The 26,065-nt window shown below is 43.9% G+C and overlaps 2 protein-coding genes across 4 annotated transcripts in view; both read right to left on the bottom strand.

Moving 5' to 3' along the window:
- Nucleotides 1-252: 252 nt before the first annotated feature.
- urm1 (ubiquitin related modifier 1) lies at nt 253-13,814 on the bottom strand. The gene is made up of 5 exons (XM_041899008.2): nt 13,736-13,814; nt 7,155-7,225; nt 2,515-2,596; nt 1,534-1,582; nt 253-1,142 (listed from the first exon to the last, which is right to left on the bottom strand). The coding sequence occupies exons 1-5, from the start codon at nt 13,768-13,770 to the stop codon at nt 1,074-1,076; spliced, it is 306 nt and encodes a 101-aa protein (XP_041754942.1). The 5' UTR covers nt 13,771-13,814; the 3' UTR covers nt 253-1,073.
- Nucleotides 13,815-20,682: 6,868 nt separating this feature from the next.
- The window catches only part of sh2d3ca (SH2 domain containing 3Ca), a 40,910-nt gene continuing 35,527 nt past the window's right edge, over nt 20,683-26,065 (bottom strand). For all 3 annotated transcript variants that reach the window (XM_045225407.1, XM_041899007.2, XM_045225406.1), the window contains exons 7-11: nt 25,548-25,663; nt 25,012-25,183; nt 24,778-24,889; nt 24,318-24,536; nt 20,683-21,562 (exon numbers count right to left, since the gene is read on the bottom strand). In XM_045225407.1, coding sequence (XP_045081342.1) covers nt 21,387-21,562; nt 24,318-24,536; nt 24,778-24,889; nt 25,012-25,183; nt 25,548-25,663 — 795 coding nt within the window. In that variant the 3' untranslated portion in view covers nt 20,683-21,386. The remainder of the gene's footprint in view (nt 21,563-24,317; nt 24,537-24,777; nt 24,890-25,011; nt 25,184-25,547; nt 25,664-26,065) is intronic.

The following is a 26,065-nucleotide window of genomic DNA, read 5'->3' as shown; positions in this document are numbered from 1 at the left end:
ATCAGCCCATATCTCCAATCCGATACCTCATTTAAATTGATCCGTTTTAATCACGATATAACACTTTTAAATGCTTATTATTGGCCTATAATGTACCGTTATAATAAAACATTATGCCATAGCCATACCATAATAATACAATTTCAAGCAAATCATTCAAATGCGTGTAACTTTAGGGGAATGGGTAAGGACAGACAACAAACAACAACGTAAACAGGTTGTGTATGCTTAGATATGTAGAGTGAGGCATAGCAAATTGTGACCTGTCATCCAAGTAGCCTTTTATTCTGTACTGCAGCAAACAGAAAGATGTTGTTGAAAGGGAACGTTAGACAATTTGTTATGTATTAAATGAGTTAAAGTATGCAATCCTTTTATTTTTTTGAATCTGATCTATCAATTCAATTAAATACATTTGTTTATGGTTACATCTTTACATCATTGCAGCAAGCTAAATTAATCGTTTTTGACAGATTGTCTCAATTTCCATTTTGTCTCAAAACATCAAAACATAAATTGAAGGATTGAAGCAGCAATTTGTTGGTGAATAAAAAAAGTACAAATGGTGGTAAATGATTAACATTCTTGACCAATCACATGCAGAGTTCAAGGCAAAAAGGTATCAGCTCAAGTCCTACTGCATCTTCTGAATCCATTTGAATGGAGACAGAACTGTAGCAGAATATTCATTTGACTGTGGCCCTGAAAATACCCACACCATCACCATAGAGTCCCTCTCCGTAGATGAAATCTTCTCCTCACTCCACAAAACATCATTCTGGAGGACCAGCACCCATATTAAAAAAAACAAGTCTGAGTGCTGATCTAGGATCAGGTCCACCCTGTCCTTATAATTGTATTAATTATGATCTAAAAGGAAAAACTGATCCTAGATCAGAAATGAATACAGGCGGAGGTCTTGGAGAACTAAAAAATCATAGCATCCCAGTGTTCTTTCAGTGGTTGGTTGGTTGGAGCTGAGAGTTCCAAGAGTCCAGCAAGTTTTGTTTCGGAACAATAGGACTAGGAGAAAGTGAGGGGGATTGTGTGTGGACATCTACACCCAGTGTATTCTAACCTCCATGGAGAGTAGAGATGAATACTACGTTGTCCTTGTCCTGCAGCTTGTACTCCAACTCACCCTTCAGAGAGAGAGATATAGAAACGTGTGTGTGTATATGTGACACAGATGCATGCTATGGATATTTAAAATATACAAATACATACGTTTAAATAAGGAAAGAGAGAGACGCATATAAACACAGTCAGACGTACACACGTAGGTTATAAGATGTGAATATAAAATACAGGGAGGAAATAGAAAAAAGGGAGTGTGGATTTGCTTCTGGAAAAAACACAGAAATGGTATCAAAAGGGTGCTCTTCCAAAATGCATTTAGTTAAAAAAGACCGGTATTGTTTTTAGATGTACACTGTAGCAGAATCAGATACAGAATCCATATACTGTGCAAATAAACAATGTGTGTGGAACTTTTTGTGTTTTCTTTTTTTTTACACCCAATAGAACACTCACCATCAATTCCCAGTCAGCATCATTGATAAGTACCAAGATCCCAGGCCTCCTATTAAAATGAAGGAAAAAGCATTGCATTGGAATACCTCAGACACACAAATAAGACAATCTAGTCTCAGGATAATTCTACACAATGAAGAAAAATGAAATCACATGCATGCATTTTACACATCACAGGAGGATGCAGGAGGGACCGATCAGGTGTGTGTGATCATGTGTTGTAGAGGGGGTGTTGGGGGACTGCGTACCCGCTGAAATCTGACTATGGTATCTGAAGACATAGCGACGTGCGCCACAACTGCATGTTGTTTCTCTTGCTGTATGTATGAAGTTGCCTCCATCACCACCGCGGTCGGTGCGCTCTGACGTCACAGAGTCACAGGGCTACATGCGATGCTCTGATAGGCTGCTTTACCTTCAAAAACGCCCTTTCCATACGGCATAACATACATAACCTCCCCTGACATAGCCAGTACACCTCAAAACAAACCGATTCAAACAGCCTCCACTAATGTGGTGCAGCTGTTAAAAATGTCGGTTTTCAGGTTAAAAGCAAAGCATCCCGGTTTGGAATGCAATGTGTGATCTACAATGATTAAGAGTAGACAGACACACTCTCTCTACAGTGGACCTAATCTATAGAGTCTATAGGTAGTGGCACAGATTTTCTCCCTCTCTCACATATCCTCCCTTCATTAGCTAGTTACCCCTATCAATAGACCCCTATAAAAAGGAACAGTAAAAGTCAAAGCCCTTAGCTCTTAGCCTAGAATGGGTGAGGAGGAGAGAGCATCCACAAATCACAACTCTGTCCAGTAGTATCCATCTCCTTTAATGATGGCTGTGTCTTTCGGTCACATCTTGGGCAAATATAAACATTCGTCTGCATCTCTCCTTTTGTAACTGTTTCACCCCAACAAGAATAAAAAGTTGATCACTAAAAAATGAATGGCGGTGTGTGTGTGTGTGTATAATACTCACACAGTATCTCCCTGGACAAAGAGCTCGGGACGTTCCTTCAGCATGTTCCCTCTGATCCATACCAGCAGCTGCATCATGTCCCCTACACACGCACACAGGCACACAGACAGAAGCAGAGACAGGGGTCAGAGGTCAGAGTTCAAGGTGCATGGTTCCAGCCCCCCATCCCAGCCGGTCGATGTGACGCGACAGAGGGACCAGGGATCACTAGAGATCACTGTATGTGTGTGTGTGTGATGCTGAGGGGGATGGAGCGACAGACGTCTCAAAGCCAGCCATCGCCCTCATTCACCTCTGGGACATTAGGTTTTATATTAGGATATCTTGGCAAACAAAGAGGTTAAAATATAAAGGAGCTTTTAAATGGATAACATCCTGACATATATAATCCTCCACTTCCTAAGTGGAGGTGTGCATGATATGCATGCAGTGCTGTCCCCGTAAACCTAACGGGCCGGTTTCCCAGATTCAGGTTAAGCCTATTCCTGGATTAATAACTAAATACATATTTTCAGTTGATTGAAATTGTTTTCTGTCTTTTGAAAGAAAAATAATAGCTTAATCTCTGTCCAGGAAACCGCTCCTAAATGGAGATTAGGAATTGATTGACAGAAAATGCAAAGCCCAAAATAAGGAATTCACATTATTGTGTCCGTCTATATGCATTTCAAAATAAAACACGTGTCTTTTTTAAGAACTTGAACGTTAGTGATGTTAAACATTTTCTATGAGTCTGACCTCTGGAACAATAGGCTGTTGTTTGGAAATTGACCTCGCATTAACAATGGCTTGAGCTACTTGAACCGTCAGGCTACAGAGAGCAACATATCCTGAACCGTCGGGTTACGAGAGCGAAACACACACACACACACACACACACACACACGTTACAGGCCAATTATAATATCCTCTCCCCACCTTATGATACGATTCCATATACTGTAACCTAAGCATTCATTACTGTCCATCAATATGCGTGTGAATGGAATGTGTGTTTCCTTATAAAAAACTGTATGTGTTCTTAAACGATCATGGCCGTCTGCAGATGTACAGGAGCACAAGGCCTCGCGATGGCAGACGAGAGCAGAACTGGGACTGCAGTTTCCCATATCACAGAAACACACACACACACACCAGCCTTCCCATCCCTAACACAGCATCATCAGCCTCTCTCACCGGATCCAACCAGTTCACTCTGTGCTGATATGGATGTGAGAGGGAGGGAGGGAAAGAGGGAAAGAGAGAAGGGGAGAAAGAAGTGAAGGGATATATAAAATAGAAAAGTCTACGTTGCAGCGGAAATAATATCTAAGGTAGGGCGTTTGATAGAATGTGACGAGGCTGTGCTCAATGCCCACTAAAGCGTATAATCATTTCAGTATTGCCATCTCCACTGATGTGCTATTCAAACCCATAACCTCTGAACAGGGCATGTCACAGAAAGGACATGTAAAATAAACCTAGGGGCCGGTCTGCAGACAGACAGCCCTGGCACATCAGAAAGAGAGGGAGGAAGCTCTTCACAGAGCTAACACCTCTCTTACTCTACACCAGTGATTCTGTGGACATCGATAAAGCTGAAACTACGCTTGGGAGTTGTGGAATCCAGCCTGTCTAAAACATCTAGGCTCTCTGCTCGTTACAGAACAGTCCTAGTACCTGGGGGTACTGTAGGGTTTTGGAGAAGTGTTTGGTGGGGCTTTAGTGCATCTCAGAGGCGGGGGGGGGGCAGTATCAGGTTAATTGGATGGCTGTCAGACCTCTTCACGAGTGTAATGATCAGCCTACCTTCCTCCCTCCCTCCCTCCCTGCCCAGAACCCCCCTCTCTCTCTCCTCTTCCCTCTTGCCAGCACCTATAAAGAAGAGTGATGCAGAGCAAAGGCAATTAATATTGACTTGTACCTCAGCACAGTTCTAAAAACAGAAGCCAATCACTCCGCTCTCATCATTTCGCCTTTGTGGAAGCAAGATACGCTCTCTCCTCTCTCGCAAAAACCGCTGAAGTCTATCGCATCCCCCCCTCCCGCCCTGACTGTCGATTTTCCTTCAGTGAGACTTAGAGGTCAGGGCGGCCGAGGGGGCAGAGATGAAGGTTCTCCTGGACTCCGGTCTGCTTTCATTGTCCTGGGTCGTACTCATTAGGATATGCAACGGAAAACAAGAGTTTCTTATTGGACAAGTTCAGGTAGTCCCTCCCCGATTCAGCCCAGTTTCTGTCGTTTGGCGCCTAGTGAATACGACCCTGTTTGTGTTTCAGCCCATCCATAGGCTGTAGAGGAGAGTGCAGGTGGGCGGAGGAGGAGGACGGAGGACAACAATGGAGAGGAGGAAAAGGAGGAATGTGCGTCACAGGCTCCGCGCAGGTGCATTATGGGATAGCGCTGTGTGGGTCGGAGGGGAGAGGGCGTCTGAACAGCGGACTAAAAGCATTCCCTCTCGTTTTCTTTCCTCTTAATTCCCCTCGTTCCCTCCGTGCTTTGCGCTGCTATTGTTGTTATGGTCGTTATCTGTGGGTGGGAGGAAATAAAGTCATCCATCTTGCTGGAGATGTCTGAGGGGACGTTTTCTGTGATGTGTGTGTAATGGGGGGTGTGGGGGATCTTAGGCGGGGGGGATTCAGAGCCAGGGTCATCAATCACTCACAGGGGTTAAAGAGATATACTGAGGTTCAGAAAATGATTTTTTCACACACACACACACGGTTACACGCACACACTGAGGTCCAGCGGACAGCAGATCAACAAGGTCATCCTAGGCTCACATTCTCTGCTCTGGTCAACTTTTGTGTTGAGGTTGTCCTGGAAACTCCACTGCCACGGAGACCAAACCTTTGTTTGTAGAGGTTAGAACAACCCAAACACTCCTATCACTCCCTCACAGTTCCCTCTACTATGGGGTCTAGCAGGGGAGTGTACATTCACACACTACACCACGGTCACTCACAGTCAGTCATTAACAGACACACATATTGACAAACACTCACACAAACAAAACACAAGAAAAACACAATACGTTTTGACGCACACCACACGTACTAAAAAGCATGTGACAAAAGAGGACACAGAAAACATATTTTTCACCGTAGCAAAACGTTTTGCAACGAAAACGACAGTTTCTATTTGACAAATTCAGGTAGGTCCCTCCTCGTTTGGTTCCGTTTGCTTCGGTTTCGTTCCTAGTGAATACACTGCTGATGTTTACTACAGAGCGAATAGAATGACTTCAATGTCACTGACTTATCTAGATCTAGACCGAGATGACTGAGGTGCTGTACTAAGGAGGAAAGGAGTAAATCACAGAGATGGCGCTGAGGTGCTGTACTAAAGAGGAAAGGAGTCAAACCAGTTGAGTGTGTTGAGCTGCAGTTCCACTGCAGTAGGCATCAGATGGCCTCCTCCTCTAGGGATGAGCTATGCAGTTTTAGGAGACCTATTCCTCCATTCTACCTACTTTCACTTCCCTATTCCCACCAGGAGAGCACAGGGATACAGGGATAGACAGGAGAGGAAACAGGGCTACTCGTCCATCCCGCCAACCGCCCAAAATCATTTTACACAAAAAGGACTTGGAAGCTTTGTCACAATTGTCCCCAAATACCCCTTCCTGGGCCCCCTTCCTTCTCCTCCAAAGCCACCCCTACCTCTCCTTTCCTTTCCTCCCTGACTCTGTGTTGTGGATTGAAGACCCATCAACAGTATCACTGGCTGCATTTACAAGTGAATGAGGCCTAATAATGGCGCAGTTAGGAGAAGAATGGGTCGAGGCCCGGGGTGGCTCACAGATGTTGGTGGTGCTGGAGAGGGAAGGAAGGAAGGAGGAGGGGGCTCCAACGCCATTGTTACTGAGGAAAGACTGGAATGAGAGAGGGGAGATGAGGGGGGTGAGCGGGCTGTTTTATACTGATTTGCAACGGAGAAGGAGGGGAGGTGGGGGGAGAGTTGGCCGAACTGAGGGGCCAAGGCAACCAGACAGGCAGGCAGGCTACTGGCTAGCATGGCCAGCGCAACACCTGTCCAGGCACCATGTGAACGAGGGCTGAGAGAGGTCAGAGAGAGAGTGATGGAGGGAGGGGGAGAGAAGGGAGAGGGCAGACGCAAGGACAACAGTGGTGGGAGAGAGAGAGATGGATGCAGGAGAAAGAGAGATCAGCATGATTTGTGCTGGGGTTTTGTCTCTGCATATTAGCCCCCGCTGAGTAGCGGCCATAAGAGTGGCTAATGCACAACCCCCTCCTCCCTTTTAGACGGCGTTAGAGGAGAAAGGGAGGAGATATATTGAACTAATGAAGTCATCTATGCACGTGACAGTTTTGTTTTGTTTAGTGACATGGAAGAGAAAGGCTATTTTCTTAGGATCTATTAAGAGGGGGAGGGGAGGCAATCAGAGGAGGGCAGAAATACCACATCTCCATCATCCTTCACTCACTGGGTGTAGCGCACTAAACCGTTAAGAACTGAATTTAAACTGAATTCAGTTAGTGGTCTGTTTTAAAACAGAACTGTGCAGAATCAGTCTGTACTGCATAATCAGGGTCTATCCTTGGCTTTAAGTAATGTCTCTTAAAAAATATACAGTAAATGAGAGTAAATATACATTGACAATTGATGAACAAAAACATTGATAAACAAGTTGTACTTACAGGGTCCTGATTGGTTGGGCAAGGTCACATGATGCTCCTTCACACCGCCAAACAGTAGCTCCGCCCCTCCCCTAGGAAGTAAAGGGCATTTAATTACATAGATGTTCATAGTTATTACATAGGTTGGTAGAGTAACTTTGCAGTGTCACATTGAATTGGTACATAAAAAGTGCAGCCAGGGTGGTATCAGATTACCATCATCTGGAATTAGAGGGCATGGTGGTGAGTTAATCCCTGAGGAAGGCGAAAAGGCTGTGGAGACCAGAGACACTGAAGAATAATGAAGAAGAGAGAGATGGGGAGAGGTGAGACACTGAAGAATAGAGAGATGGGGAGAGGTGAGACACTGAAGAATAGGGAGATGGGGAGAGGTGAGACACTGAAGAAGAGAGAGATGGGGAGAGGTGAGACACTGAAGAAGAGAGAGATGGGGAGAGGTGAGACACTGAAGAAGAGAGAGATGGGGAGAGGTGAGACACTGAAGAAGAGAGAGATGAGGAGAGGTGAGACACTGAAGAAGAGAGAGATGGGGAGAGGTGAGACACTGAAGAAGAGAGAGATGGGGAGAGGTGAGACACTGAAGAATAGGGAGATGGGGAGAGGTGAGACACTGAAGAATAGGGAGATGGGGCTCCCCTGCAGTGAACGTGGTCCTCTGTACTCACTTCTAGTGGGTTTGATCCCCCACCCATATGTATGCACGCATGACTGTAAGTCGCTTATAGCGCTGCTATGGCATATTATATTATTATTATAACTAGTGTGTGGCATCGGACGCCAGCCGAGATCATTCAATAAAGCATGAGTGTATGTATATCACATCACAGCTATGCGCCTCCCCTTCAGACCATTACAACAGGTCTCACTGGCCTCCCTCACCAAGGACAGAGAGAGACATCTGAGAGAGGCAACTGAAAGTCACCACTCAATGATAGGGGCTATGAGGGGACCACCTGAGAGACTTCTATCTATTTGCGAGGGACTAGGCTATATACAGTGCATCCGGAAAGTATTCAGACCCCTTGACTTTTTCCACATTTTGTTATGTTACAGCCTTATTCTAAAACAATTCAACATAAAAAAAAAAAAATCCTCATCATTACCTCATAATGACAAAGAAAAAACTGGTTTGTAGAAATTTTAGCAAATTTAAAATAAAATAAAACAGAAATATCATATTTACATAAGTATTCAGACCCTTTACTCAGTACTTTGTTGAAGCACCTTTGGCAGTGATTACAACCTCTAGTCTTCTTGGGTATGACACTGCAAGCTTGGCATACCTGTTTTTGGGGAGTTTCTCCCATTCTTCTCTGCAGATCCTCTCAAGCTCTGTAAGGTTGGATGGGGAGCGTCGCTGCACAGCTATGTTCAGGTCTCTCCAGAGATGTTAGATCGGGTTCAAGTCCGGGCTCTGGCTGGGCCACTCAAGATTGTACAGAGACTTGTCCCGAAGCCACTCCTGCGTTGTCTTGGCTGTGAGCTTAGGGTCGTTGTCCTGTCCCCAGTCTGAGGTCCTGAGTGCTCTGGAGCAGGTTTTCATCAAGGATCTCTCTGTACTTTGCTCCGTTCATCTTTCCCTTGATCCTGACTAGTCTCCCACTCCCTGCCGCTGAAAAACATCCCCACAGCATGATGCTGCCACCACCATGCTTCACCGTAAGGATGGTGCCAGGTTTCCTCCAGACATGATGCTTGGCATTCAGGTCAAAGAGTTCAATCTTGGTTTCATCAGAACAGAGAATCTTGTTTCTCATGGTCTGAGTCCTTTAGGTTCCTTTTGGCAAACTCCAAGCGGACTGTCATGTGCCTTTTACTGAGGAGTGTCTTCCGTCTGGCCACTCTATGGCCACTCTACCATAAAGGCCTGATTGGTGGAGTGCTGCAGAGATGGTTGTCCTTCTGGAAGGTTCTCCCATCTCCACAGAGGAACTCTGGAGCTCTGTCAGAGTGACCATCGGGTTCATGGTAACCTCCCTGACCAAGGTCCTTCTCCCCCGATGGCTCCGTTTGGCCGGGTGGCCAGCTCCAGGAAGAGTCTTGGTGGTTCCAAACTTCTTCCATTTAAGAATGATGGAGTCCACTGTGTTCTTGGGGACCTTCAATGCTGCAGACATTTTTTGGTACCCTTCCCCAGATCTGTGCCTCGACATAATCCTGTCTCTGAGCTCTACAGACAATTCCTTTGATCTCATGGCTTGGTTTTTGCTCTGACATGCACTGTCAACTGTGGAACCTTATATAGACAGGTGTGTGCCTTTCCAAATAATGTCCAAACAATTGAATTTACCACAGGTGGATTCCAATCAAGTTCTAGAAACATCTCAAGGATGATCAATGGAAACAGGATTCACAGAAGCTCAATTTCGAGTCTTATAGCAAAGGGTCTGAACACTTAGGTAAAAATAAGGTATCCGTTTTTTGTTGTTGTAATAAATGTGCAAAAATGTCTAAACTGTTTGCTTTGTCATTATGAGGTATTGTGCGTAGATTGATGAGCATTTTTTTTAGAATAAGGCTGTAACGTAACAAAATGTGGAAAAAGGGAAGGGGTCTGAATACTTTCTGAATGCACTGTACGTTGGCCCTAATCCAGGAGAAGGTGGAAGAGCTGTCAATATTCCTGAGGGACCAATTGAACACAAATACTAGGCTATAGTTTATCAAGCCCAACTCAAGTCTCCCACTATATCAGACATGTCCCAATACTAGCCTAAAAAAGAGTCAACCAACCACCTCCGTCCACCACACAAGGCGCCCGGCCAGAGCAGACCCCTGCAGCTGGGTGCAGCTGGTTCACTCTGGGTGACTCACAGGGCAGCAGCAGATGACACTAAACAGATGCCCATGCATGCATTTACATTCTCTACAGATGCCCATCATCTAGGGCTGGACGATATGGCCTGAAAGTCATATCTCAATTTTTTCAAACAAATTCACGATATACACTATCGTCAAAAGTTTTAGAACACCTACTCATTCAAGGGTTTTTATTTTATTTTTACTATTTTCTACATTGTAGAATAATAGTGAAGACATCAAAACTATGAAATAACACATATGGAATCATGTAGTAACCAAAAAAGTGTTAAACAAATCAAAATAGATGATATATTTGAGATTGTTTCAAATAGCCACCCTTTGCTTTGATGACAGCTTTGCACATTTGGCATTCTCTCAACCAGCTTCATGAGGTAGTCACCTGGAATGCATTTCAATTAACAGGTGTTCCTTCTTAAAAGTTAATTTGTGGAATTTATTTCCTTCTTAATGCATTTGAGCCAATCAGTTGTGTTGTGACAAGGTAGGGGGGTATACAGAAGACAGCCCTATTTGGTAAAATACCAAGTCCGTATTATGGCAAGAACAGCTCAAATAAGCAAAGAGAAATGACAGTCCATCATTACTTTAAGACATGAAGGTCAGTCAATACGGAACAAGTGCAGTCGCAAAAACCATCAAGCGCTATGATGAAACTGGCTCTCATGAGGACCGTCACAGGAATGGAAGACCCAGAGTTACCGCTGCTGCACAGGATACGTTTGTTAGAGTTACCAGCCTCAGAAATTGCAGCCCAAATAAATACTTCAGAGTTCAAGTAACAGACACATCTCAACATCAACTGTTCAGAGGAGTCTGTGTGAATCAGGCCTTCATGGTCGAATTGCTGAAAAGAAACCACTGCTAAAGGACACCAATAAGAAGAGACTTGCTTGGGCCAAGAAACATGGGCAATGAACATTAGACCGGTGGAAATGTGTCCTTTGGTCTGGAGTCCAAATTGGAGATTTTTGGTTCCAACCGCCGTGTCTTTGTGAGATGCAGCATGGGTGAACGGATGATCTCCGCATGTGTATTTCCCACCGTAAAGCATGGAGGAAGAGGTGTTATGGTGTGGGGGTGCTTTGCTGGTGACACTGTCTGTGATTTATTTAGAATTCAAGGCACACTTAACCAGAATGGCTACCACAGCATTCTGCAGCGATACGCCATCCCATCTGGTTTGGGCTTAGTGGGACTATAATTTGTTTTTCAACAGGACAATGACCAACACACCTCCAGGCTGTGTAAGGGGTATTTGACCAAGAAGGAGAGTGATGGAGTGCTGCATCAGATTACCTGGCCTCCACAATCCCCCGACCTCAACCCAATTGAGATGGTTTGGGATGAGTCGGACCGCAGAGTGAAGGAAAAGCAGCCAACAAGTGCTCAGCATATGTGTGAACTCCTTCAAGACTGCTGGAAAAGCATTCCAGATTAAGCTGGTTGAGAGAATGCCAAGAGTGTGCAAAGCTGTCATCAAGGCAAAGGGTGGCTATTAGAAGAATCTCAAATATAAAATATATTTTGATTTGTTTAACAATTTTTTGGTTACTACATGATTCCATATGTGTTATTTCATAGTTTTGATGTCTTCACTATTATTCTACAATGTAAAAAATAGTAACAATAAAGAAAAACCTTTGAATGAGTAGGTGTGTCCAAACATTTGACTAGTAGTGTATATCTAAAATTATGTTCTCTAAATAAGCTTTGTTGCACATTATACCTAAGCTAAATGTAAGCATTCCACAACCACTAATGATTTAATCAAAATAGTGTATTATAGAAAATTAACACAGGTATCATAAACAATATCTCAAGCATAAGCCCACGTGCTAGTGAGGAGCCAGCTAATCTTTATATTTCAAATTTAGCCAACTTTTATATATTGTCAAGCTAACAAGGTAGAACAGTTTAACTGCTATGAACAAACCCTCATGTCCGTCTCCAACTGTTTGAACAGAACGCTAGCCTGTCCACTTTGTTTAGACGTTGAAATCAAGTGGCCTACAAGAACGAGTTACTAATTCCTTATATACATGCATATTTATATGCTCATTGCACATTTATAAAACACAGACTAGACAGCTAACACATAACAGTTTGTGGCTAACATGCTGCTAACAATGCCGCGGGCAGAAACAAATCTCATAAAAATGACAACATTTATATGATATATCGCCCAGCCCTACCATCAACCCACATAGTGAGCAGATAGTGAACACATCCTAGTTAACAGACCAGCAGTGACTAGCCTGCTAGCATGATACAAACATTAGTCGCCTCTCTCCCTGCATGGGAGAGGAGAGAGTTAGTTAATAACATTTCAAACGTCTTTCTCTTTTGAAACTTGTGTGTTTAATGTTAACTGTTAATATGTAATTGCCAAAGCAAGTGAAATAAACAATGTAAACATATTTTTCCCATGCCAATAAAGCCTTTGAATTTAATTGAGTGAGCAAGAGAGTGAGTCAAGTGCAAAGATAGGGTGAGCACAAGAGATAGAAAGGGGACAGATCAGAGAGAAATAGAAGCAAAGATAGACTGTGTGTGGCTGCTGCAGGTGCAGGCCGGGTCCATATAAAGAGAGCTCACATCGCCTGGAGAATGCAGAGTTGTCATTCAGATGCTCTGGTGCTGAGCTGGCCTAGAGCCCAGTCTATCTATGCAAAGAGAGAGCAAGAGAGCGAAGCACGCCTAGTAATTAAGCAAACACTATGTCCGCTCATCTACTACAACATTTCAAAGCATTCATCCCTATCCTATATAGCCTATGACAGAGAAATGCATTTAGCCTATACAATTGAGCAAAGGTCCTGTATGTCTACTGGAACACTCATTCACTGGGGTCAACCGGTTCTCTCAGTCTCAAACACTACTTCTCTCATCTACTACAACATCTTAGAGCATGCATCCCTCTCTCTATATAACAGACAAATGCTGTCATCTCATGGCAGCCCAGTCAGGACAGAATAAATGCTTTTAGGCTACAATCACAGACATCCTGTGTGCCTTTTCTTAGTGCAGTGTTCCACACACTGTAAAGCAGTATTATTTTACAGAATGCAACACTGTAGTTAGATTTGACAATTGCTGCATACAGAGTCAGAGAAGTGATGCCCTCAGTTGAGTCTTGAAACGGCAAAACATCCACTAGCTTGTGACAACAACCTTGAGGTACCTGTCCACAAATGCTTCTTTGTTTTTCTTCGTATTACTGCACAGTTGCTAGAGTGTTGGATAACTTGTCTGTCTGCTCAGGGTGTCATTTCTCAAAAATAAGAAATTATCGACGTTTGAGCACTTTGTTACTGCCAGACTAGCTCTGGTCCACGCGCATGCGGCAAATATAAAAATCCGATGTATGCGAGTACCAGAGCTAATCTGTTGGCATACACCCTGCACTCTAGCAACATCTTTACTTGCTGAGTTGCGAAAGCATATTAATTGTAAAAATATATATTTAAAAAAACAGAACATAGCTAGTAATCAATTATAATCTATTCCTAAACGCAGCAACCTAGCTAGCTAGATAACGTTAACTAGTTTGTTAAACTTAAACTAATGCTTTGGTTTAGCGTTCACGTTAGTTTGCGACTGCACGACAGTCATTATCTCCTGCGATAGTTAAAAGCAACAATGTATTTTCTGCCTTTTGAAAGTAAGACGACGAATGAGAACAGACGACGTCTTGTCAACTATGTGTTTGAAAATGATCAAGGGCTGTGTCAACCAACAAAAACGTATTTTATACCAACCCAAACTCCAGGTGAATCGCTATGGGTGCCGCCATATTGTTGTCGTCGGAAGCAGGAAGTTTACGCACCAGCGCCGGAAGTGATGCTGTCCAATGATCTCCTCTTTGAAAAAAAATATTTAATCAATCCCAAACGCTACACCTCTAATGTTGCATTTATTGTTGCCTATACCAGCATTGTCTATTGAAAATGACTGAAGATGTAAGTCTGAAATAAATTTATTTTACTTTGTATTTTCGTTTAGGGGTATTTCTTATAGCCTTCTAGTTGAATGAATGTAAAAAAAAATATCTGACTAACTGTCTCATAACAACACCATATGCAACAAAATAGGAAAACTCATAGGTTATGTTTTGAGAAAGATGGGTGGTTGAAGTAGTGTTTGAGTGTGTGTGTGTGTGTGTGTGTGTGTGTGTGTGCCGTGTCAAAGGCGCAACCCCCCTCCCCCTGTCCTCTCTGTCATTGGTGACAGTCCTGTCCCGATATGGGCGGGGGAGCCTGAATTGCAAATCTCCTGCCTTAAATTAGCGTCCAAGGCTGCAGTGGCCTTTTCCAGGCGCCATTCATGTGGTAATGAGAAAGTCCAGGAGTAGAGGCTGGGTGGATGGGTGAGGATGCTGGGGTTGTCGGGTCAGAAAACAAGGGAAACATAGACCGCAGACTGACTGATGTCCAGGGAAAAGGAGATCACAGACTGACTGATGTCCAGGGGAGTGAACAAGACATCCTCTAGGGCTAAACACGCACAATCCTTTTAGGGACCTATAATTATATACAGGCAAGATTTAAATTGGGTTTTTGTAGCCGGTGGAACTTTCCCGGGCCCTCCTCACAACTCAATGCTTCCAATCTTAAAATTGTGAACACCTCATGTAACACTTGGTTTACAGGGCCAGACCAAACTAATTACATATTTGCATCCTAGAGTTTTAACAATATTATAGAGTGACACAGTCATTTTCTACTGGAGAGCAATGGTTCAGACCATGTGTGTCGCGTGTGGCGTGCCTGTGACAGGAGGGGCGGCTACAAGGAGTCCCCATAGATTTAGATAGCTAAGTATTACCATATTAGTATTAACCCATCAGTGTGATGTCACTTCACATTTGCTAGGCTTGCTTGAGTTCTTCCTCAGCTGTCACCACCATCTCGTCATAACACACTCGCACTGATCCCAGACCAGTACATAACCTAGGCCCGTATTCATAAAGCTAATCTAGGATCAGTTTTGCCTTTTAGATTACAATAAATAAGATTACATGGACATTGTAACCTGATCCTAGATCAGCACTCCTCTGATACGCTTTATGAATATGGGTCCTGGTTTACCATAACATTGCAAACACACGCTCACATATCTCAAGCCAACCTCACATATCTCATCAACACACATTTGATCAGATGCGTTTGATGGTGGTGCATTGAACCCACATAGACACAACACAATTGTTGCTGCTATGTAATAAATCAGATGTGATCAATTCTGTGATATACTGCCATGGACATGCAGCTATGTCACACATGGATAGCTGACAATGGAGGACACAATAGATTTGCAGTGAAAAGAGGCAGAGAGGATTAGATTAGCAGTGAATTGGTGAGGTTGGGATGAGTTTGGGGCAAAAAGGAGCCATGGTCTGTTTCAGTGATCACATAAAGAAATAGAAGAATTAACATGTTACATGGATCTTGGAGGTAGGGGATAGCAGTGAGAATGCACTCTGTGTGGCCTATTGTCATTTACACCCCCCATAGTTACTGCTGCGTAGGTTATATAACTAATATGAAAATATATAAACTCCTTTCCTCACTTCCTCAACAGTAAAACACTTGCTAGCTGGCATTTCCTCATGGCCTTTTGTAATAGTTTAACCAGAATAAAACGTATGTTTGAGATTGTTTCTCTGCCTCCCAAGCCTTTGACTCACACAGGCTCACACTGACGTATGAGAGACAGCCTGGCCACATCGTCTTCTTGGCGTGGGGGAGGGGGAGAGACAGTGAGGGCTGCATGGGGGACATCGGCGGCAGTGCCCCTGTCTCTCTTGTCTCGTCCTAACCAGGGCTGAGGGAATGGCTGCGTCATTGTGCCACACAGTGCAACTCAGAGCGCCCCTTCTGTGACTGGCAGTGGCCCACAGCTGCATGGTCTGAGTCTGACGCTGAACTTCTGTGTGCTATACTCTCCTTCCTCCCCCCATCTCTACCACCACCTTACTCTAACACACGCACGCACACACACTGCTCTGCCTGTTCTGTTCACCACCATCTCCACCATCTTGTCCCCGCCCGCCCTGACAATATAGAGTCACGTGACCCTGACGCACCCCCGTTATCTAATACTCATTCCCTGCCCTCAGCCGCAGTGCACATGCTCCATAGCTCAAATACAGGCGAACACACGCACACGCACGTGCACACACACACACACACAAACACACACACACACACACACACACACACACACACACACACACACACACACACACACACACACACACACACACACACACAGGATGGCAGCATAGCCAGACATTTTACAGTTCGCCAGACATTTTAAAATGGAAACTCATCACATCTTCTTTGATGTCAAGTAGTTCTAAGTATCTCACTAGTATGCAACACCTTTTAACTGCACTGATGTCTGTACCCATGAAGCTATCTGAAACACTGTGTACTCAAGTAGCAAGACAAGGATCAATTCAGGGATGATGATGCGACTCTCACTCTGAATCAATGTTAGTGAGGCAGTGCTACCATCTAGCGGTTAGTACCCTGAACACATAGAATATGAGTAAATAGAATCAAGTCATACAAGCGTCATTGACTCAAGCTTTATTTTATTTGAAAAACAAATGAACCATTATGTACAGTACATAAAAAAACATGGGGTCACAGACATGGGAGTTTTTTGTCCTTTTTCTTTACAGGTTCATCATTTCAGAATGACTATTTACAACAGGAAAAAAGCACACATGTAATCTGTACAACATAAGGTGAGACAAACATAATTACATCATCAAATCGTTCCTAAACCAGTAGGCTTTATTAATAATCGAAAAAACACTCAAAAAAGATTCAATTAAAGATTCCCTGTTTTTTGTATTTTTTGCTGACTGAACAATAGTGCCCTCTACTGGACAGGAGAGGCAATTCGCAATTGGACTTTGGCTCTCCCCTTCTTTATTCTCGCTGGCTGATTGGGGTCGTGTTCATTAGGGCACACTGTAGCAAAATGTTTTGCAACAAAAAAACAAAATTGATAATCTCTCCGCGTTTCAGTAGGTTTTCCTTTGGTGCCTAATGAATACGACCTGGGATGCACTTTCTGGCTGGCTGGCACTTATGCTGCATTCATAACCAAGTGGGAAGGTGGTAATTACCAGTTGTGAAGTCGTATATACCAGTTGGATGCATTCACGTGCTTTGAACTCGTTGAGAAATGCTGATTGGCTAATGGCCAACAACCTGCAACCATAAACTAAAAGTACAGCTATCATGCTTGTAAACAAATTATAGTGTTCAAAACACATATTTATAGATTGCTTTTTATGAATAATGTTTTGTTGTTGCATTTAACTGTCAAAAATGCTGTTATTGAGGTAATGTTCTTAGTAGGTGACGTCAGAGGTCAGCTTGTGGGAGAAGTCGGAGCTCAGGGATGATAGACGAGTTTCCCAGTAGTAAATACCAGTTAGAGGGGTGTTCAAGTGGATTCTTCCCAGTAGTACACAACTCAACTCACATCCTCAGGGGCAGCAGTGTCTACTCTGCTTGTTTTCTATGGGACTCTTAATTAATGTATTAATTTATTAATTAAAGTGATTGCATAGATCTGAGAGTCAGCTCTCTATCTCAGGCCTAAATACATCATGGATTGGAAATCAATCAGCAGACACTGACACTCATCAAACACATCGCAAATAAAATAATCATGATCTTCATTCATAGTGCTTTTGTGTTTCAACGTAACACTGCTTAGGAGTCGGCAGAGGAAAGGTTGCCAGGTATTATTCGATCAAAGGTCAAACATCACAATGTATTTAGTTCCAAGGAAGTTGGCAGATTCCTTTAAGCCCTCATGTTGATGTTGCATTTTACATGGAAATTCAGCAACAATACAATTTAAAGAGAACATTTTATGAATTTGAGTGAGTGAAAATCGCACGATACTACAGTGAATATGTGAAATCAAAACGCTTTTGATGGTTTTAATGTATAATGTCCTTTTCAACACTCTGTCCATATCATATCAAACACGTTATCATACATACAAAGCAAAACACATCATACAGTCACTGAGGGGGTCTGAGGGAGCCTGATCCCACATCTATTTATGTTGTTTTGCAAACTCCTATAGTTTCTTTGGCTGACAATGACCATAGGAGTTGGCAAGAAGACAGCACACACAGGTCTGGGATCAGGCTAGGTCTGAGGGGGCCTCCATTTTGCCCTGAGAACGTTCTGGTCACTTTCAAACTAAAGCACATTAATTCACACCGGTTAAAACCTGAATCCTATATGGCAAGAGCAGAGGCTCAAACATGTTATGTTACCATGTCAACAAAGTCTTCAAACATGTCAACAATGTCTTCAAACATGTCACCATGTCAACTAAATCTGCCTGTCAGGAATAAAATCACTCAGAAAAATAAAATAAAAATAAAGTTAAAGAAAATAGTAGTCAGTGTTTTTACATGTACAGTGAGGGAAAAAAAAGTATTTGGTCCCCTGCTGATTTTGTACGTTTGCCCACTGACAAAGAAATTATCAGTCTATAATTTTAATGGTAGGTTTATTTGAACAGAATTTGAACAGAATAACAACAACAAAATCCAGAAAAACGCATGTCAAAAATGTTATAAATTGATTTGTATTTTAATGAGGGAAATAAGTATTTGACCCCCTCTCAATCAGAAAGATTTCTGGCTCCCAGGTGTCTTTTATACAGGTAACGAGCTGAGATTAGGAGCACACTCTTAAAGGGAGTGCTCCTAATCTCAGTTTGTTACCTGTATAAAAGACACCTGTCCACAGAAGCAATCAATCAATCAGATTCCAAACTCTCCACCATGGCCAAGACCAAAGAGCTCTCCAAGGATGTCAGGGACAAGGTTGTAGACCTACACAAGGCTGGAATGGGCTACAAGACCATCGCCAATCAGCTTGGTGAGAAGGTGACAACAGTTGGTGCAATTATTCGCAAATGGAAGAAACACAAAATAACTGTCAATCTCCCTCGGCCTGGGGCTCCATGCAAGATCTCACCTCATGGAGTTGCAATGATCATGAGAACGGTGAGGAATCAGCCCAAAACTACACGGGAGGTTCTTGTCAATGATCTAAAGGCAGCTGGGACCATAGTCACCAAGAAAACAATTGGTAACACACTACGCCGTGAAGGACTGAAATCCTGCAGCGCCCGCAAGGTCCCCCTGCTCAAGAAAGCACATATACAGGCCCGTCTGAAGTTTGCCAATGAACATCTGAATGATTCAGAGGAGAACTGGGTGAAAGTGTTGTGGTCAGATGAGACCAAAATCGAGCTCTTTGGCATCAACTCAACTCGCAGTGTTTGGAGGGGGAGGAATGCTGCCTATGACCCCAAGAACACCATCCCCACCGTCAAACATGGAGGTGGAAACATTATGCTTTGGGGGTGTTTTTCTGCTAAGGGGACAGGACAACTTTACCGCATCAAAGGGACGATGGATGGGGCCATGTACCGTCAAATCTTGGGTGAGAACCTCCTTCCCTCAGCCAGGGCATTGAAAATGGGTCGTGGATGGGTATTCCAAGATGACAATGACCCAAAACACACGGCCAAGGCAACAAAGGAGTGGCTCAAGAAGAAGCACATTAAGGTCCTGGAGTGGCCTAGCCAGTCTCCAGACCTTAATCCCAGAGAAAATCTGTGGAGGGAGCTGAAGGTTCGAGTTGCCAAACGTCAGGCTCGAAACCTTAATGACTTGGAGAAGATCTGCAAAGAGGAGTGAGACAAAATCCCTCCTGAGATGTGTGCAAAACTGGTGGCCAACTACAAGAAACGTCTGACCTCTGTGATTGCCAACAAGGGTTTTGCCACCAAGTACTAAGTAATGTTTTGCAGAGGGGTCAAATACTTATTTCCCTCATTAAAATGCAAATCAATTTATAACATTTTTGACATGCGTTTTTCTCGATTTTTTGTTGTTATTCTGTCTCACTGTTCACATAAACCTACCATTAAAATTATAGACTGATCATGCCTTTGTCAGTGGGCAAATGTACAAAATCAGCAGGGGATCAAATACTTTTTCCCCTCACTGTATAACAAATGTGCCTGAAGTACAATAATTCACACAGAGTGCTTTAAGGATATTTCTAATGGTGTGTTTGTGACAAGTGAGGACAAGGCAAAAATGCTCATATGATGTAAATGGGACAGTCATCATGAAACATTAATGACATGTCAGAAATTAGAAGAGGAGAGGGGGGTGGATGCTTCTCAGAAGAGCCTCAATAAGATAACTGCTTCTGAACAGCACACAAACAAAATCCACAGAGAGAAATGCTAAGTATGCCTCAAACAGCTGATATGATGTGGCAACATATATTATTACATGTGTTATGGAGCAGATAAGTGTCTGTCTGTCTGTATGAGCTGTATGAGCACACTGCATGTGTCATCAACAGGGGACCTGATGGACTATGTAATGAATGAATGGCAGCCATGCAGAGAGTCTATACAAGAAGAACAGATTCTAGAACACACAACCTCTCAGTCTAAAGCTGAGGTCAGATGATACAGGTCAGAGGTCATTGAGGGCTCCCGAGTGGCGCAGCGGTCTAAGGCACTGTATCTCAGTGCTTGAGGCGTCACTACAGACCCCCTGGTTCGATTCCAGGCTGTATCACAACTGGCCGTGATTGGGAGTCCCATAGGGCGGCGCACAATTGGCCCAGCATCGTCCGGGTTTGGCCGGTGTAGGCCGTCATTGTAAATAAGAATTTTTTCTTAACTGACTTGCCTAGTTAAAGGTCAAATAAAACAAAGAAAAAATAAATAGAGATGTGAATCTCTATGGTACAGGTGTCCTGAAGTACACACACATTGTGTTAAATATGACTGTCTCTTTAGGTCAGACAGAACACACACACACATTGTGTTTACTATTGCTCTCTGACAGAACAGTGTGTGACAATGAACCGGTAAGTACAGATGTAATAGGAGAGGTAATAATGAAGGCGTTGAAGACAGATCAGAGCTTCATGTGATCAACCAGAGAACAGCTAGATCCAACCTCTCCTGCACTGTTTGACCCTCAGCGCACACCGTACCTGTAGTTCTTTGTAGCTTGCTGATGGGTAGAATAATACCCCATTTCCCACTCCTCCTCGACCCACTCTGTCTTTCAGCATTTAGGGAGGGAAACATTACAGCCTATTGAAGAGCTCTGAAAAAGCCCTTTGTGCCTTTTTTTGGGATATACAGTGAGATGCTCCTTCTCGCCTCCCGTCTTCTCTAAGTCCACTCTTTTGTCCCTGTTAGCGGCCTCATCCCCTCTTATTCACTTTGGACATCCACATCAAGGTGCCTTGCAGTATGGGGAGGCAGGTTGTACCACTGTGAGCGCAGTGCTGTGTATAGGGGTGTTCAGTGAGATGGGTGCTATAGTTCGCTGTGGCGTACAGGAGGCTCCAGCTTGTGAGACAGAGCGGTCAGGACTTTGTCGAACTTCTCATAGCGTTCTGATTGGCTGCCCTCCGAACCCCTGCTTCCCCATAGCAACCTCATCTGGAACTCTGTCCGGAAGATCTCCAGAACCTCCTCTCTCTCCTGGAAGCCTGGTGGAGGAGACGAGGAGGAGGAGGAGAGGAGAGGAGAGGAGAGGAGAGGAGAGGAGAGGAGAGGAGAGGAGAGGAGAGGAGAGGAGAGGAGAGGAGAGGAGAGGAGAGGAGACAGAACAAAACAGAACATACGAGAGAAGATAAAAGAAGAGAAGAGAGATCAATATTAAAGACATTGTGGAAAACACAGGCTAGTTAAGGTAGCTATTGACATCCTGCTCAAAACACCAGTCATCGGCAGGGACTGGAATCAATAAGAACAAATGATCAATGTAAACATACTGTAACCATCACCACCACAGGTGTACACAACACAACACCTCAATCATTATTTCAGATCAATGACAATGAAGCATAACATACATCATATTGAACACACCCACACCGTCAGATATTATGATGCCTCAGCATCAAGGACCAACATAACAACTTGAGATGTAACGCAATACTACAGTTATTACTCAGTCAAATAAATCAATGCACACCAGACACTACTCAGACAAGGCCTTAGTGGTTAGTCCATAATAATATGTCAATAAAACTGACACAGCACTCTACTCTATAATACTATTATATACTCCATGGACAGTTTCCTGGACCTGGATTAAGCCTAATCCTATCACTAGACTAAAAAGCACTTCTGATGGAGATTGATGAGTCTGTGATTCTCGAATGATGAATGAGCAGTGGCGATTTTAGAATGTAAATCTTGGTGGGGCAAACTCCCCAAAAATGTTTGGATGCATGCCGGTAAAGCCACTACACAATTGCACTATAACGGTGACAAACGGTGCCCACAAACTGTTAGGGCCTACATAAAGCTGTCCCAACAGCAGAGTTTTCTTTTCAGCACCATGTAGTGAATCCTTACCACTGCTACATATGGCTATCAGCAGATCCTTGTCTGGCAGCGAAACAGTTCATTCAGCCTCATTTACTGCCTTTTAAAAAAACATAGCTGATACGGCTGACTTGCTTAAACAAATGTGGTTTCTACTGACAATTGAGATGTACAAACTATGGGGGACGATGAGCGGATAAGAGGCAATCCGTAATTTCGATTAAGACATTAAGGAGCGAGCTAAGATGGACATAGTCAATATAACTATTTGTTCAGCATGTTTTAAATGTACAGCGACAGAATTCAGAACATGGGCCGTTCTTACAGTATTCTCCCTGTACACCAAGTCAGAACCGTAGGATAAATAAAGGGGTCATATAACCAGACAATGAAAACTCTTACAATATTCTATGATGACATTCCTCTAAAACAGGCTATAGGCTACATGTGCACCATCAAGTCAGAACAGTAGGCTAAGTTATGAGGGGGAAAGGGACCAAATTATTAGGGTGAGGCACATGGGCTACTAACAGCTTACTACACAACATACACTTAGTATTACTTTCTTAGCGACAGTATACACATCTCCCTAGCATATTACATCATTTATGCAGCAGCATACAATACATTTTTGGACTCACAGTTGTGCTGTGCTCACTTGAACAGGAAGGTGGCGCAGCGGCCCTTCTTGTGGGGAAATTTTGTGATGAAACTTTGTTATCAAAGTCTGGCATTCTCTGGATTGATGGTGCTTTCAACACAACTGGGAACTCTGAAAAAAACATGGTCGAATCATGACGTCAGGGATCTTCAGGTCGGAGCTCTAGAAAGAAGCCAGAGTTCCCGACTTGAAATTCCGAGTTGGATGACCCTTCAAAATGTATTTCCTGAGTTCCCAGTTGTCTTGAACTCACTGAAGTCTGAGATTTCCCAGTTCCAAGTTTCCAATTGTTTTGAACGTGGCAGAAGTCATGCTGGCTTGACAGCATGGCCGATGTATTCAACCTTTTCTGGCCCATGGTGTTGGGTGTGAATGTTTATCCTTTTAAGCTTGGAAAAGAGACCCTTAAACCCAGACTTGGACCACATACCGTCTCCACTGAATAGCAGGCAGGGGAAGCAAAATAGGGATTGCTTTGCAACGCTTGCAGTTAGCCACTGATTCTTTCCAAACCACTCATTGTTGAATTTGCGATTTCCAAATTGTTGTGTAATGTTTATGACCAATGGCCGATGAGCACCGATATGTTTTATCTATAATTTCTCTTCATATGACAAGGATTGAAAAGGATTTGCCAGTAGATTGTCGACGTGATTCATGATGATGACTGCTTGTCTAGCTTGCCAGCTAAGATTTTGAAAGTATGATGTCGACATGATCAGTCCAATCAAAGCTACGGTAGATATAACATGATTTGACGTCATTCTATCTGTGGCCAATGACATTGAGCCTTCTTGGATGGGCACATCTAATGTAAATCTATGGCAGCACCCAAGGGGGCTTGAACTTCCAAGCTGTCAGATTTTGCGGTGACGTAGTGTCCCCATGAGTGACAGAACACTGAGCCAATCACGGCGCAACTAGAGAAGATTAACAACCCCTCTGCTCTGTATTTTCCGCTGGCTGCCCCTTCACCACAGAAAGCATTGATCTAGGGTGAAACACCTGCATTTTGGAGCTGCCTTACTCAAGAAAGCAAAAAAGAGAACATGTTTGTATGCGGCTCTGCCCCACCTGCCCTGAATGACGGGTCGCCACTGTGAATGAGATTCTCTTAGCTTCAGACAGTGACCTGGGTCCGGGAAACTGGCCTTGTGTGTGCAAGTCAAACACACACACCAGTGACACCACACACACACCAGTGACACCACACACACAGAGAGACACAGACACACACACCGAACCCTTACCTTGTAGTTTGGTCTCAGCGTTGGTGCGGTACAGCCCCCCGTGGTGAGCGATGGTCCGGGCCGCCTCCAGGTGTGACATCACGACATCAACGCCCGCCTCCACATTCTCCCAGGGTTCTATCCCCGCCCCTGGCCCCTCCCCCACGGCCACACCCCTCTCCAGCAGAGACAGCAGACAAACCACGTGAGGGAAGGATGTGTTGGACAGCACACTGCTCTCTTAAATATACACAGAGGACACACAGATACAGAGAGTTAGAAACACTGGTCACTGAAATACTATATAACATATAGTAGACAGGTAGAGAGACACTCAGATAGAAGAGTCTATCTTGAGACTTTTCAATAATGATTCATCTTTTCATTCCTTCACCGTGAGATATACATCATGCTTTGTGCGCTGTGCTCTCCTGTGACAGAGTGCCTTATAAAAGTGCTATCTGAGCCACCAGCTCCATACCTTTGCCATCGTTCATGTTCTTCATGAAGGGCTTGAGCTTCTTCTCATAGAGGATGGCTCCCTCTGTATGTCTCTGACGCAACGTCATCCATGTCTGCTCCAGGCGAGAAATCTGACAGAGAGATAGAACAGCATGAGTAATGCCAATTAAAAGATAATTATGATGTGTGTGTGTATGTGTGTGTGTGTGTGTGTGTGTGTGTGTGTGTGTGTGTGTGCTGTATGTCCATATACCTGTGGCAGCTCCAGTGCTCTCATCACAGCAGCAAAGCCGAACATGTTCCCCAGGTTGCTCTTGAGTTCTGCAGCCAGCTGGATGGTCTTATGGAGCAGAGCAGCCCTCTCCTCCGTACTGCCTGTACACCCCAGCAGGTCCACAGCCATCATTATAGACATAGTGTAGAACCTGGGGAGGACAGGGGGAGGGGGGGCAGGATGGTAGATGAAGGAAGCGAGAGATGTTGAGAAAGGTAGATGAGGACACAGTCTTGGTTGAGGAGCAGAACTGACTTCTAATGACGAGAGTTAACTCGTCCCCAGGCTAATTGCGACATAGAAAGAGTCGTCTGGTGGACGAGACTATGACGGGAGGGACATTTCATTTTCACAACGTATACTCTCTGGCTGTTGTATGTCCAGCATTGAACTGAACCCTTACCTCTCCATCAGGTCCAGTCTCAGCTAACCCTAACCCTAGCTTCATGTCCACATCCCAGTTCAACCCTCGCCGCAACCACAACCCTACATATTATATTATTATTAACCCTTACCTCTCCAGTAGGTCCAGTCTCAGCTGATGTCCGTGAGGTAGAGTCAAAAGCTCCAGTCCTGAACCTACTCCCATCATCCTCTGCATCTCCTTGGTAACGCCCAGTATCCTAGCAACCTGCAGACAGACAGAAGGAGGAAGCACAACATAGAGGGAAGGAGTGAGTGAAGGAAGCAGAGAGGGAGGGAAGGAGAGGGGAGGGGAGGAGAGAGGAGAGAGAAGAGGGAGAGAGAGGAGATAGGAAGGGAGTGGGAGAGGAATGTTTTATTGTAATTTCTATCTTAATGTATTCATGGTCACTGAGACGGGTGGTTAATTGGCTCTTAATTCAAATCTTATCAAATAATGAGTGGAGTAAATAGTGCTGAGGATAGCATAGTCATCCCTGTATTAACCTCAGGTTGCTCTCTGCTGCTCTACCATTAAGAGGAGTTAATTGAGCAACACTCTGTGACAGAGTAGAGTGGCTGACAGTAGAGGATTAGTGACATTACTGAGTTACGTTCAGAGGTCCAAGGT

This window comes from Coregonus clupeaformis, chromosome 15 (assembly GCF_020615455.1).
Source record: "Coregonus clupeaformis isolate EN_2021a chromosome 15, ASM2061545v1, whole genome shotgun sequence".
In the NCBI taxonomy this organism is placed as follows: Eukaryota; Metazoa; Chordata; class Actinopteri; order Salmoniformes; family Salmonidae; genus Coregonus; species Coregonus clupeaformis.
This window is presented reverse-complemented; position numbering and strand designations above follow the sequence as displayed.